Genomic DNA, 15,353 nt, shown 5'->3' with positions numbered 1-15,353 from the left:
TCTTTCTTAAAGTTCTTGTACTTGTCATTTTACTTGAAGAACTTGGTTAAAAATTTAAAACCAAGTTTAGTGCGCGCGTGCTGTTTTTTTTTGGTAACAAGAGGGAGGAGCATTCAAAAAAGTACTCATGTCTACTGTTTTGTTGAAACATTAATGATATTACTGAATTTTCAGAGCTTGGTCTTGACTCATCTGTCAATTTTCCCTCCCTTTGATACAAGAAAGGAGCAAATAATAATAATAATAATAATAAAATAAAGTAGAAGGGAAACCTCCGATGGTGAAGTACCAGCTCTTCTAGGTACGACTCGGAGGCTGGAATGAATAAAACGCGCAAATTTTAAGCAGATAAATGTACCGACCTCCCGGATGAGATGGTTAACACAAATTGAAGGTGCCAAAATTTTTCAACTGTCAGCATGCATAATTTTTTCTTCACCCTTATCCAAACTTTTTTTTTAATTTGATTTTTTAATTTTATATTAACATCACATCAATGAATAATAAATCATTTTTTTAATATAATTACACATTATTCATGAGTCGAGCCAAGTAGGACCACATTGATAGCAAAATTTTTTCAATAAATATTTAACACAACTACATACTCAAGTCTCGAAATCATTGACAAGAGAGTAAGAGAAAATACAATATCTCAATTGTCAAAATTCAGTCTGTCTAGGTTTAGGACAGTGCGTGCATCAATGCTTTTCAGGCATGCTTTTAGTTAGAGAATTGAATTTGAAACAGTAAAATGAGCCTTAAGATCTGTTGAGATACTATACCTGTTGTTGAATGTTAAGGAGGTTCACTTCACATGTATTTTCAATAACAATCGAAGTTTCCAACATGGCATACAAATATAATGCACATTGATTAACTGTTGAGACCTTACCAATATTCTCCCTCGCCGCCCGTGTTTTCTCCAGGATTTTGCATTGTGGGGCGGAGGGAAAAGCATATTGGAACAAGCTAGTTGTAACTGCATATTCCCTTCTCCTGTGCCCCGTGGTGACTCCAACTTTTTTGATCAATTCATGCACTCTTTGATTGCGCTTCACTCACCAGAAATAGCTTCTCGTCATTGCTAATCATGTCTACATCAAGAATTTTACCCCCATGTTCTGATAAAATAGAGGAACTACTTGAAGAATTGAGATGTTTCATTGCCACCTGCACAAGTTCTTCAATGGTTTTTGGAACCCACAAGACAACTCCCTCTCTTTTATCCGATTTTTGATCCCATGGATGGAAAGGAAATACGGTGCATTTCTTTCTTGGAATTTCATCTGTTGACAGTAATAGTACTTTTGCTGCAAATGCAGATGGAATTATATTATTTATTAGAATGCATAATGTAACTTAAAAAAGAGAGAGAATTTCTTTACTTTGATGGGAAAAAAGGACATAATCCGGTTAACAAGACCTAATACATTTATAGGGGAGAAATTCCATTGTAATAATACCATTAGTCTAGTGATAGGTGTTCCACTTGCCTGGAAGTGACGGCATAAATTCTCATTCACTTCAGGCCATGACGACGGCTAAGTCATTTCTTTCCAATTTTGGTAATCCAGTGCTTCAACTTACGAACATAAAATACTCATAATATCTTGAACGCCCATGTTTATCGTAATATCATATTTGAACATGAGAGTATAGTGTTTGAGAATCCAAGGCTTCTAACATTCTAGACATCATGTCCATGTCCAGAATGAGTTCTAATTGCAATTCAAAAGTAAGTTCATGCCCTCTACATTGAAGGTACACGGTATACGTCCCAAGCAAAATGCCTGACTGTGCACCTTCTGAAAAAAATCATCCAAGAAGGTATTATTTGCTTGAGAAAGGTAATCATACCTCGAGGTTCTTGTATACCATGGGATAATAGAGCCAATTGAGTAACTTTTGCAACTTCGAGCATTTTGATTATATTCTTATTTCCACCCATACGAGCTTCATCAAGCGGGGTATTTCCCCATCTGCAAGTAGGAAGTAGTCAAGGAATTACTATGCAACTCAATAAACAAGACAGAGTCACAGAGATATCATCATAGGAGCTCCCCATGTCAACAATCATCTAACTTTACATTAGAATCTCAGAAGGTGTGAAAGACAAAGTGGTTGTCCAACAGAGTAATTATTTGATGTTTAAATCGTACCTGTCCTTTGATAAAACACTTGCTCCTGCTTCTAGAAGCAACTCAGCCATTTTGCACAAACCTTCAGAGGCAGCTATGTGAAGAGGTGTACGCTGATCATAATTTCTAGCATTTGGATTAATACCATAATCCAAGACCCGTCTTAGAAGGCTCAACTCCTTCTTTGCAACAGTCATGCAGAGAAAATTCCCAGGATGATCTACGGTAAGGGTTGCCCCCACATCCACAAGTAAAGAAGCTACTTCTTCATGTCCATTCTTGATGGCTTCAAACAAGGGGGAATTCCCAAATTTATCTATGGCAAATGGTTGATAAAAATGTAACGTTATGCTTCGCAATGGCATTTTCAATACCCAAAAATAATTTGCCTGTAATGACTCGATAAAAGCTAGAGGTGAGTTCAAAAGCTAACCAGAGAAATTGGTTTTTATTCCACGTTCAACAAGAAAGCGAACAATTTCTACATGTCCTTGCGATGCAGCAATAAGCTGAAACAAGAAACCAAAAAACAAGTTAATACAATGTTATCCTCTACCTGCATACTCTATCAACTGCTTATTTGACCATAAGATTTCCCTATTATTAATCTCTCTTTCTCTTCTCCATTTACCACTTATTTTTTTTATTACAAAAGTAAGCATGAAGAGAATCCGAATCCAAAACGGTAGACCTAGCGTTGGCTTGTGAAACTTAGACTGGTATCTATTTGGGAGCTCATTACCTCCCACAAGTTACCGTTGTTGACATTTCAAGGACAAGCTTCACCCACTCTTACCATGGAGAGAAAGTACAAGGCAGTTTTAAATGTACAATGAAAAAAGTGACAGCACAGGAGGTTTCATTATCATAAAATCATGGAACAATAGGTTGGATACAGAAAGTTCATACCAAGGGTGATCTATCATCATAATCAGTCTTATTGGGATCTACTCCTGATTCAATCAAACGTTTCAAAAAGTGAATGTTCCCTTCATATGCAGCACAATTCATTCTCATAACCATCTCTGTTTCATGGTTTTCAACAGTCAAGAAGAAGTTCGATTGCAGGAGCTTCCGCTGAAGATCAGAGTCTTTTTCCTGTTAGTCAAGAAGAACCATGAAATATGGAAATGCCAAGGAAAGATCCGAAGCCAGCCGTATAAAATTTAGATAATGGAATTCTTTCAGTAAAAGGACTTCCATATTGATATTTTCCGTAAAACATATAATATCAAAACTTATAGTACCACATTATCACCAAACATAAGTATATTGAAATTGGAATTGAAATAATTATCTACAAACTGCTGAAGACAAGCATTAATTTTCCCCCAATAACAAAAGTCATCGTGATTATTGTCATACTTGATATTGGTCTAAAGTGCACAAATTATGCATTTCAATATCAAAGTAAGGTTTGGATATAAATATATTAATATTATTCAAAATGTCAGCAATCCACAAATACAACAACAAATATATATGAAAAAGTTAACTCCAACTAAAAACAATTTTCATACTGATGGAGACTTAGTAGTACGAGATACCAAGTCCCACATTGAGTAGTACGGGATGCTCAATGGGGTATACAAATGAGTTGGTTCTCCCACTTTAACAGCTAATTTTGGCGTAGGGTTCCCATCCACTTAAATACCTATTAATTGGTATCAGAACCTCGTTGTCAGCAGTTCCAAAAAGGGCTACCCATGGAGGGTTTTGACCGGAAAGAGACCGAGTTAAATGCTGTGGAGTGCAGTCATTGGGATGTCGGATTTCCATGGGGGGCCAATTGATAGAGACTTAGTAGTATGAAATGCTCAATGGGGTATATAAATGGGTTGGTTCTTCCACTTCAACAGCTAGCTTTTTGGGTAGGGTTTCCCATCCCACTTAGATACCCATCACATACTAACTCAAACGATTGTCAATATTTCCATAAACATAATTACCACAACAATTCCATATACATCAAGCATATAATATTTAATAAAAATTATGTACACGCCAAAGTTGAAGTAGTTCAGGAGTTCAGAAAAATGAGGAAAGGTGCCAATCCAAATGAGTTCAGTGGATATTTTTCTAGAAGTCAAGAAAAGAACAACAGAGAAAGAGGCAAGAAGAGAGAGGAAGGCACCACAAGTATTGAGTGGGAGTAATTGCCAGATATTTGAAGTCAAATCATGACTCCAACATCATGCTAATCATTTTTGATGCAGTGAAAACTAGGTGATGATGTTTCCTAGGCTAGTGAAACCACAGATAGAATAAAAATCCCCAGTACCACAGCATAGACATCTTCTAGATCCCAACAAAAATATGAAATGGAGAGGAAAAATAAAAAAACAATTTTCCACAGTAAACATACCTCAAGGAGATTGTTCAAGATAACTCGGCCATCTGCAAAATATACCTTCAATGTTTCAGTAAAGGAATGCTTATCAAGTCGCAAAACCTTGCAAAATTCACGGGCTCGTATGGTTGAAGGTTGAGGTATATCACAAAGAAAAGAAACCTCGCCAAAGAAACAGTATGCTTGCAAAAGCCTTATTGGCACTTCTTTATCAACATCATCTGTCCTTATCTCATCCTATAAAGATGGAATTCTGTCAGGTCCAACTTACAATTAAGAAATAATACAAATTGCTACCTGGGGTGGCACTTGTACACTGATTTCCCTAATAAAGAAGCAAAATGGTCAAAAGATAAATAATTGAGCAATCAGCATTAAGATTTATTTTTTTATGCCTTGATTTAACACAACTTCCTTGTTCTGATCGAACATTTCAATACATGCATGTGTGAAATAAATGATTTAATTATCGTTATATCCAAAAAGTTGCAGATTGAACATTTATCAAAACTCTTTTACTCAAATGTCTCTGTTTAGTACAATATTCTGGTGTGTTTTTCATCCTCTACAGCATTCTCTTTTGAGCCAGGTGCAGTTAAAGCTGCACAGGAAGGGTAGTTCTGATGTTTCTCTCCAGCTGTAAATTATCAATGCCTTGTCCAAACTGTAGACACTGGAAAAGACCATTGTTTTTAACAAAAATACACAAGGTACAAAATAAGTGAACTTAGGGTTTGAAGGTGTTTTCCATAGCCTTCAAACTTTTGACAACTGTAGGCTAAATATCTTTCCTATCCAGTATCTATCATTCAGAAATCAAGCAGAAATATGTTACAACGCAAGAATCATTACAAGCCACTGGAACAAGTGAACATGAGAGTGACTATAAAGTTTCAGTCAAAAAAAGAAAGAGTAACTATAAAGTGCACTTTTGCAAATAAATGAAAAAAAACAATCAGATAAATATAGAAATGAGTAACAAGAAATTCGTACCAGCTTGCCATCACATACAAGGTAAAGTTGATTGGCTACATTTCCTTGCTCCATAATCACTTCTCCTGGAACGAAAAACTCTTCATGGACTCTGATTGCCTAACCAGAATTGCAATTAGAAATTTCTGCTAAAAAAAGGGCAAGCTTCTATACTGTTTCTGTTCTGTGTAACCTAGTATGATATATTAAATAATGGTTGCACTATGTGAGGATTAAACTGAGATGAGATAAAAAAAAAAGATGACATTCTGTTTAAAACAAACATTAATCTGGTTTAAATGCCTTGTTAGGAAGCTTTGGGTCAAAAAGCATATTTTATAGGTGCCCTAAGCCACCATATTTTCAGAAACCTCACTAGCTCATGCTGCTTTCCGATGACTTAGTGACCAGAAACTAATTGCCATCATATATGATATCAGGTAATTAAGAAGTTGCTTGTCACTAGAGTAAATTCCTTAATTTTTGAGAATTGCATTTAGTGAGTCAAACGTTCAACAATGGAACTCAAAGAAACACACACACACACACACATGTAGGATTTGGTAGGTGTAAACAGACAAATGTAAACTTCAAAAGCTAACAATTCTGATTCAAGACAATGTTTAAATAATTTCTTACAATTTGCTTAATGAACCCCAAGGAGCATCCCTTGAAAAGAGAAACTTCTTGCATAAATCGCTCATACAAATTCACTGAAATCTGCAAACAAAGCATAAATAGTAAAAATTTATCAGGTCACAGGTAAACAAAAATGGCATCTCATTATCTAGACAAATCAATGGTTGATTTGGTTTTCTCTTCCTTTATATTAAACATAATTTGATTCTGTGCCATAATCTTAGATTATATGCATTATAATCTTACAGAAGTTACACGGCTCATCATACCATTTCTTGTTTCAAAATTGAGTATAAAAAACACCAGTAGTTCTACACTTAGGTTACAAGGCCTTGAAAAATAGAAACACCGTTACCTCTTGAGAGAAGACAAGGGACTGGAAAAATTTTGACTGATACGTGAAAGAATGAGTAAATTACACTCCCTTCTTGAAAGATGTTTAAATTCCATGGCCCTCCCCTCTATTTTGAAAATTTATAGGTCTCTTTCTTGAAATCAAAACATGAACTGCAATTGACCCCCTATAGCAAAGATGAGCTAAAATTACAACTACTTTGACCAAAATACTCTTATATTTATTATTTGGATGATATAACAAGTATCAAATATGTTTTGACCAATATTAAAATAGCCATTTGCAATTTTCTAAATTTAGAATAAGTTAAAATTTATAAGGTTCAACAAAAAATTAATAACAATAAAGTATTTTAATAAAAGAAATCAATATTATTCTTGAGGATATTTTAACATTTTATCTTCAGGGGCTTTTTGTATATTTTCATAATGATGCGGAGGGTTGTATGATTTGAGCATCTCCCAAGGGAAAGGGAGAGCAATTTACCAAAAAAATATGTTTTGAAATTCTGAAACCATTTCTACCATCAATAATTTTTTCAGGAAATACCACTAGGGATAAGCTCAAACAAAAAGGAACATATGACAAGCAAGCAACATCAAAATAATTGCAGCAAATTTCACTGTCAAAAACCTTTGCACGAATAGAGGCTGGAATATCCTGAAGCACAGCAGCCTCAGTGTAACTGCGATGATACTGTAAGCGTAAATGGCCTTTTATTTTTTTAGTTATCTCCTTGTCCAAATTGTTTTTATTCATGTACTTAATAATATCAGTCATTTTATCCCTAAACCTCTCTGTTTTTGATCCTCTCACAATCAATGCTGTCATATTACCAAGAAGGTAAGCACCAAGAATCATATCAAAGGAGACATAAATCATGACAAATATCATTTCCCTGACATTAACTGCATGAATGTCTCCATAGCCTGCAGAATAATAAAACAATGTATCAGAACACAGTTAAAACAACATGATTGAAGATTTACCAATAGTGAAAATGTGAAAAGAAAAAGAAGTTTGAAGTGATTAAAATTTCAAATGATTAGAGCATAGAAAGAATTTGAAATTATAAAAGAATTATACTTTGACATGGAATTTGGATTTGAACCAAATCCAAATTCATAATTTTTTATGTATCTAGATGAAAGATGTGGTCGAAATCCAACCAAATTCTCATTAATCCAAACACAACGTTACTGAATTCCAAATGGACTTATAAGTACAAACTTGGAAAAATGAATGCATTACTATCATCATTTCATAGTAGAAAGGCTTAGCAGTTTAGAGTTTAGACTTTAGACTTTAGATTGAATCGTCTAAAGAGAAGGAAGCAGAAGCAATTGGCCAGATTCAATTAAACGACTGAAATCAACACAAACATCATTGCAGATGCAGTACTACCTGGCTGTCCCAAATATTGTGGTCCGTGAAATGAAAGGGAATCTCTATTAAGATTGAAAAAATAATAATTTAAAATCACTGCTCCAAAAAAAAAAATTACATATTTTGAAGCATAAATTTCAATTGCAGCAAACCATTCATGTGTAGAAATTTCATAACTTAAGAATTTTTTTAATCTTGTGATCTCTGGAAGTTGAAGAATTTGCAGAAAATGCCATAAAACAAATTTCTCATTTACAAATCAGCTACTTTGAAGAACAGCTGTCAACAACATTTTAGCTACACCTCACATATAAAAATGAATTCAAATTCCTTTTAGCTAATCTATCATATGTGAAGAAACTCAAAATTTGAACATGCATTGCCACAACTATGCCTTTTAGCTAATCTATCATATGTGAAGAAACTCAAAAGAATGACAGAAAGTAAGCTATTAGTTTTGAACAGTCTTTTCATTTTTTCCCCCCCAAAAATCCTTAGTCATACGTGAGAATAATAGAAATCAAATCAGTTCCTGAAACGTAACGCTGCATTTAAAATGGTTCAATCCAGTAACAAGGACAACCAACCATGACATTGCTAATTTATATAAAAAACATGTCAGACACTCAACAACGTGCTTAAAAATAACCCACCGAAGCAGGAAAGAAAGTAAACCAGAGAAAGAGAGAATTGGTTTACTGTAATGATTTCTACAATTTAGTTAAACGCAAGAATCTTACCAACAGTTGCCATGGTAACAATTGCAAAGTAGAGTGATGTCACATAACGCTTCCAAAGATTGATATGTCTAAAGTCTGAATAGCTATAATCACCCATCTTTAAGCTGCCTATCCATGTATAACCTTCATTTGATGGCGGCAAAGTGGTAGCAAGATAGTAGAAGATACAGGCAGCTGTGTGGGTGCAATAAAGTTCAACAACAAGAAGTTTTGCAATCCTGGTAAAGAGGTAGTTGATCCTAATATCTTTCTCCAGCCTCTCAAAGTACTCAGTCACTCTACAGGCTCGACATAGCCTAATCCATAAAAAATACCTGATGGCTTCTTTCCTCCCAGTAGCCTGACCAGAGAAGTAAACTTATGTCACCTCAAACAGAAAGAAAGAAAAGTTGCAAATGGACTACTCAAGAGAATCAACAACATACATCAAATGGACCTAATAAATCCGTGCTCAGGAAATTAAATTATGGTGTTGGCAAAAAAACAAAAAAAAAAATGGTGCGTCAGTTGTTATAAGCACTCATTCAAGAGATTCAATCAAAGAAATAATATATATCAGAAATCATTCATGTTATCAAAATTATCATAAATAATTGAATTCCTGTCTAATTTTTTTAGAAATTTCCATTTTAATATAAATAACATATAATATACAAAAAAAAAATGTCATCTTACTTTTTAACTTATTCTCAATTATTCATAGATGAAAATATTTTTTTACAAGTCATCAATCATCAATATATAATTTGTCAAAAATCATCAATATAGTATATGAAAACTGTAAGGTCCTATGCCCCCGTTGCGTACTTTCAACTTTCAAGTAAAATTCTTTATTAGAGCAAATTAAAACTAAAACTAAAACCAAAACCAAAACCAGAACAGAGGTTGGCTTGTAGCCTGATCGTCGTATAGATAAACAAATAAATAAATACCTTGTAAATATAATCCCACGGAAAACAGCTAAGAAAATCAACTGTGAACCGAGACTTCAGGTACCTACAATTGACATCGCCAATAAAAGTATCAACAAAATAATTCGGGAAAAAATTATTGAAAGACAAAATTAGAATTGGAAGAATATAAAGGGCACCTCGTAGCAATTTGAGTGTGATCATAGATCATGCAATAGGAGTGGATGTCACGATAGGCGACGAAGAATCGGACGACGATGTCAATGAGGAAAGCGAACTGGCCAGCAATGTCGAGCAAGAAGATTTCCTCCGGCAATCCTCTGAAGAATCCAAACTCCAAAGGAGTGAAGAACGAAGAGTAGACGGCCCATAACAAAATGAAATGCTTCCACACGACGTACCACCTGCAAATTTTTTGACAAAATTGCCACCATTTCTGAGAAAAAAGAGCTTGGAAGAGCCTTCGAAACTTCACAGCTTTTATTGTTTTGATGAATAAACTTCAGGGAGGTGTGATTTTGTGAATGAGAAACAAGGAAACTAGTTGGCGCCAAATCACTGTTACAGACTGGCTGCGGTTATTCTGATCTGATAGATTCAAGGCTAACATAACATACATTTGGGCTATCGAAAGGCCCTTAGGCCTTAATTTTGGGCTAATATATAGAGTCTAATCTTAGTTCTTTTATTGCCAAAAAACAAAAGAGGCTTAGATTTTTTATTTTTAATTATAACAAAGATAAGTTACTTGTCACCAAAAAATATATATATATATACACCTTTAAAAAATACAAAATAAAAAAATTATGTTAAAAATAATAAATCTATAATTAATACAAAGTTTATTATTCACTTAACATTCTATTTTAAAACATTAATACTAATGTTTTCTTAAAGGATATTTGAAATTGCTTAAAGCATAATTTCGAAAAAAATATAGTAATCTTCTTAAAGAATAATGAATTTTTTAAAAAAATAATAAAAAATTTTATATTTAAAATGAATTATGATTAATAAATTTTTCAATATAAATTATGTCTCATGACTCATCGAGAAAACTAACAATAATTGGTTATCTTTTTTAAAAAAATGTACAACATAAAATATAAAATTCATTTCAAACTTCATTCTTCACAAATAATTTTTAAAATTTTGTATAAATATACATAGCAGCTGCCTAAGTTGTATTAAATCAATAGCCAAATAACATTGCCAACGGAGTCATAATTTTGAAAACTCGTTACAATGCTAATAATAATTAATAAATCGAAGATATACCAGTATATCATCAATTATATTGCATTTAGGAGAAATTATTTTCAAAATGTATATAAGAACTCACATATTGAACACTTACCCAGTTAAATAATTAATTAATTACACGAAAATAATTCACTCCCTTTTGCAAAATTTTGTCAAATTTTGCATCCACAGAACTTAAATGCAATTTCTTGCTTGAAGGATATTGAGTTTCTTAACATTTAGTGTGGAACCGGCTTTCAAATTCTGATTTGGTTAAAATTAAAAAAAAAAAAAAACACGGCAGATATGACGAGTTAATAATCCAACGAGGCCAAACACGTGTATGCAAGTCCATTCGATCTTATCATGTCGTCTATCATATCCTGTTCAGTAACCTTCTCACATTTATTTTGCCCATCATTAATTAATTATTTAAGAATATTATTTCAGTCTGCAGTTGGATTTTTTTGAAGAGGAAGTAACAACTAGCAAGAAAATGGGGAGATCACAAATTTCTAAAAACACGAGTTTATTGAGGCTATAAATAAGTTTCGTGTGATCATATTCTAAACAATAAACAATAATAATTAATTATAAATCATTCATCAAACCATAATTAGAATTGTAAGTTGAAAAATTAAAAAATACATTTTTTTATTTCAACTTTTCTGGACTCTTGAGATGAACTGTGAACTCTCCAAATGTTAGAGCTGTTCCGCTAACATGTTGAAATCATCAAATATCAATGTCGCGACAAATATAGAAGCTATTTGAATTAATAAAAGAATGTTTATTAGAAAATAGAAAAATAAACATGGTAAAATTACCATTTACGTTGTATAATAAGTAACATGCATGCTCTTTAAAAAATAAATCATATACAGTAGCCATTGGTGTAAGTAATAACTACAAGTGTGGAGTGAGATGTGAGTATTGAAATCATCTATAGTTATAAAATCAAACATTTTCTTTGTTTCGTTCTTTCTTTTTTAAAGAAAGTTAGTTTTCCACAAAAGGAAAATCAAGCAGAAAAGTGGACCAAAATCTTTTAAAATGAAAAATTTATGATGAATCTGTCATTCACTTCACTCAGTATAAAAACTAAATTAAGGAAAGAGATCCACTTGATCTGTCTAAATTAAAGGGAACGGTTTTGGGAAGTTATAGAGAGCGATTTGTCGGCGGGAGAGAAAGGGGAGGGAGAGAGAGAGAGAGATGTACCAGTTCTCCGGATGAATCAGGAATCGGCGGCGGAGATCAGTGGAGGCGCCGCCGTGTGCGGAGGTTCCGGCTTGCCAACTAGAATCAGGCTCGGCGACACACAAATAGAAAGGAGGCCGAAACCGAAACCTGTTGCGTGAGTGCTTCCTGGTGGTGTTGCACTCTTCATCGTCGTCGTCGTCGTCATCTTCTTGTCTTCTCATGGTCCTGGACGTGGTGTCCATTGTGTTGAGCTTTGTTTTACAGTGAGAAGAGCAGAGCAGGGGAAAGAAGGAGATGGCGAGTAAAAGCTTTTTATAGCCACCAATGCGTCTCCCCTTTTATTTTCATTATTTGTTTCCGCTTATATTCTCCCCGAAGAACCACAGTTAAATTCAGAAGAATAAATTAATAATAGTTAAATCTTTTAATAAATTTATTTAAAAAAATAATTATAAATATTAATTTAAATAATTATGAATTTAAAATTTTTAATTATAAATATGATATTTAAATTTTGAATATAAAAATAAATTTATAATTATTTAAATTAATATATATATATATATATATAATTATTTTGTTGAAAATTTTATCGAGGACTTAATTATCATTAATTTATTATCTTAAGACTTTCATTTGTCTAATTCTTTTCTGTATGTTTTGAATTTATTTTTTAAAAAATTAACTTTAGATACCTTTAAACAAGCTCTTATAATTTAATATACTAAATATATTAATCTGGTTTAAAATTCTTGAATTCTTTTTTTAAATGAATTAAGAACTTCTATATATTTATTGACACATTCTATAATTTTAAAATTACTTAAATAATTGTTGTAAATATAAATTTATATAATTAGATCATGTTTTTTAAATGACTTTTATATATAATTTTTTTAAAAAAATAATAAAAATGTAAACAATGTATTAAAATAAATTTAATAATTTTTATTTTATTTTTTATGGCTAAAAGTGTTGAGTCAATTTTTTTATAAATTTTAAATTTTTTTTTATTTTAGAAAGGTTAATCACTTATAAATAATTTTTAACCTTTCGCTATTAATATATTTAATAAATTAAATTATAAGAATTTGATTGAAATAAAATAAACTAGAAAGACCTAATTTAAAATTGATAAAGACTAGAAAAACATGCAAAAATTAATTTTTTTTTCTTTCATTATTTAATATGCTTGAATGCATTATATTAATTTTTTATTCTATTGTGGGACTTTTATTGTTTACTAGCTGTGACACACTATTTTAAAATATTTTTATTTAATATCATTACATATTTTAAAACTCAAACTAAAGAACTAGAAAAGCATCTAGTTCTTGTATAAAAAAAAAAAAGCATTATAGTTCCATCCTTAATGACAAGTTTTTAAAAAATATTTTCTAGTATAATAAAAATATTAAATTATAAATAAAGTAGATAAATATTTATTACATTATCCATTATCAATGATCGACATATGATATAAAATAGTATTAATCATAAATCATTGGATTAAAAAAATACTACTCACATATGATAAATAATATAATATAAATTGAGGTATCGTTAAATTTCCTAAAGTTTGCTTATTTTGGATTTTTTATTTAAAAAAATTATGAAAAATCCTTTTATTTCCTTCCAAAAAGGGGAACTTCAGGAAATTTTATAAATTTAAACTTCAGAGGATCCATAGGCTGAAGCGCTGAATGTGTTCCTCTTGGATGGATCATTTTTTTATTATTATTCTTTTAATTTTCTCCACTTATTTTGTTGGATTTCATGTAACTAAATATTTTATTCATTTATTTTTTTTTATATTTCAACATGCTAGAAAAAATAGGTATAATTCTTCAAAATTATATACTTTTCTTTTCTTAATGATAGAATGTTTAGGTGAGTTGTACCTCAATAGTTTGCATAAGTAATGCATGCCTCAAGGCTCTAACAATTTTAGAAGAAGGATTTATCGAAAATAAGATCTTAACATTTGCAATGAGATTTAAGCACAAATATTTATGAAATACAAGTCAACTCTTACATTTTCACCCTCAATTTTTTACCAAAAATTCTCAGTCTTAGGAGAGGTTAGGACACAGGATAGGATCATCTCAATTCCCTCTCGTCCCATACATACTCCTAGTTAATTCAATTGTGCCAACCTTCGTTAGAATTACATAGGCCTTTTCAATTGAATAAAAATTATGTGGACTTTACTTTATAGCAAAATATTGGTGCATATTTAAAAATAGAAAGAAGTTCTAAATAATTTATTATTTATTTTAAGAATATGTGTTCCTATTTTGCACTTAACAGCAAATAAGGGTTTCTTGGTCCAAATTGAATTCACTTCAATGATGAGTATGCCTATAAACTACTCACACCATCTCAAATTATAAGATGCTTTTGAGAGAAATTTGACATCTCACAATACAAGACACTTGAAGAATATTAAAATTTTATTAAATAAATTTATTACAATATTACAATTTTTCTCTCTATTTGATTGATGTCCCTCTTTTTTTAATATATTAAATGGAGAAAATTATCTTATTACTTGCATATCAAATTTCTTATAATTGTTTTTTCTTTACCTCAATAGTACTTGAACACCTCAATCGGAATTATGTTATTTCCGTGTCTAAACTAATTTAGATCCATCCATTAAAATGAATAACAATAATTACAAGTCTTGTGTATATAGCAATTTAATGAAGAGATATTTACCCATTGTTTTCAATAACTCAAGAAAGATATTTTTTGTTATCGACAAAACCTACTCCTTATTAAAGATGTTCAACTTGTACCAATTCTAATTGCCTTGATTCTGAAAATAATCAAGAAGGAATTTTGTGGGAGGTGACAAAAAAGGAGTTTGGGACAAGACAAGACACAGAATTGCCCTTAGGATATCTCATCTTAAATATTGTGTGTGTGTGTGTGTTATTTTTTATTTAAAAAATATACATGAAATATATTAATTATATTAATATAATTTATACTTATATTAATTATAATTTTAATACGTGTAATTCTTATTTAAAATTAAAAGTTTTTTATATTGATAATTTTAATGATACAAAATAGGAAGTACATGGTAATATTTTTCTACAATATATTAATTGCATTAATATAATTTATTTTTTATCTATTTATTTAATAACTTTTATTTATATCATAATTCTTGTTTTATTTTCAAAAAAATCACTAGCTTAACATATTTAAACTAAAAAAAAAAGAATAATAATTTGATGTTGTGTCTGTCTTGTCCATTATTATTACTCTTATAGCTTAAAGATCACTTGTAATTGCTATCATAATGTGTTATATCTCCTATATATTTGACTTTAAGTTATATACTTTTAGTTGTTATTGATATAATTTAATAACTGACTTTAAAATATTGTGATTTATGTACTC

At 31.2% G+C, this 15,353-nt stretch overlaps 1 protein-coding gene across 1 annotated transcript; it reads right to left on the bottom strand.

Annotated features, from left to right (window-relative positions):
- Positions 1-563: 563 nt before the first annotated feature.
- Positions 564-12,267, bottom strand: LOC129292801 (potassium channel SKOR-like). Its single transcript, XM_054930446.1, has 13 exons — positions 11,958-12,267; positions 9,674-9,898; positions 9,516-9,579; positions 8,584-8,923; positions 7,091-7,386; positions 6,103-6,183; positions 5,485-5,583; positions 4,507-4,728; positions 3,051-3,239; positions 2,575-2,650; positions 2,163-2,457; positions 1,861-1,982; positions 564-1,313 (listed from the first exon to the last, which is right to left on the bottom strand). The coding sequence occupies exons 1-13, from the start codon at positions 12,179-12,181 to the stop codon at positions 1,036-1,038; spliced, it is 2,511 nt and encodes an 836-aa protein (XP_054786421.1). The 5' UTR covers positions 12,182-12,267; the 3' UTR covers positions 564-1,035.
- Between the last annotated feature and the right edge of the window lie 3,086 nt (positions 12,268-15,353).

Source organism: Prosopis cineraria, unplaced genomic scaffold, assembly GCF_029017545.1.
Source record: "Prosopis cineraria cultivar Desert tree isolate PC_DT_omini unplaced genomic scaffold, ASM2901754v1 PC14, whole genome shotgun sequence".
In the NCBI taxonomy this organism is placed as follows: Eukaryota; Viridiplantae; Streptophyta; class Magnoliopsida; order Fabales; family Fabaceae; genus Prosopis; species Prosopis cineraria.
Note: the sequence above shows the minus strand (reverse complement) of the source record. Positions and strands in the feature narration are given on the sequence as shown.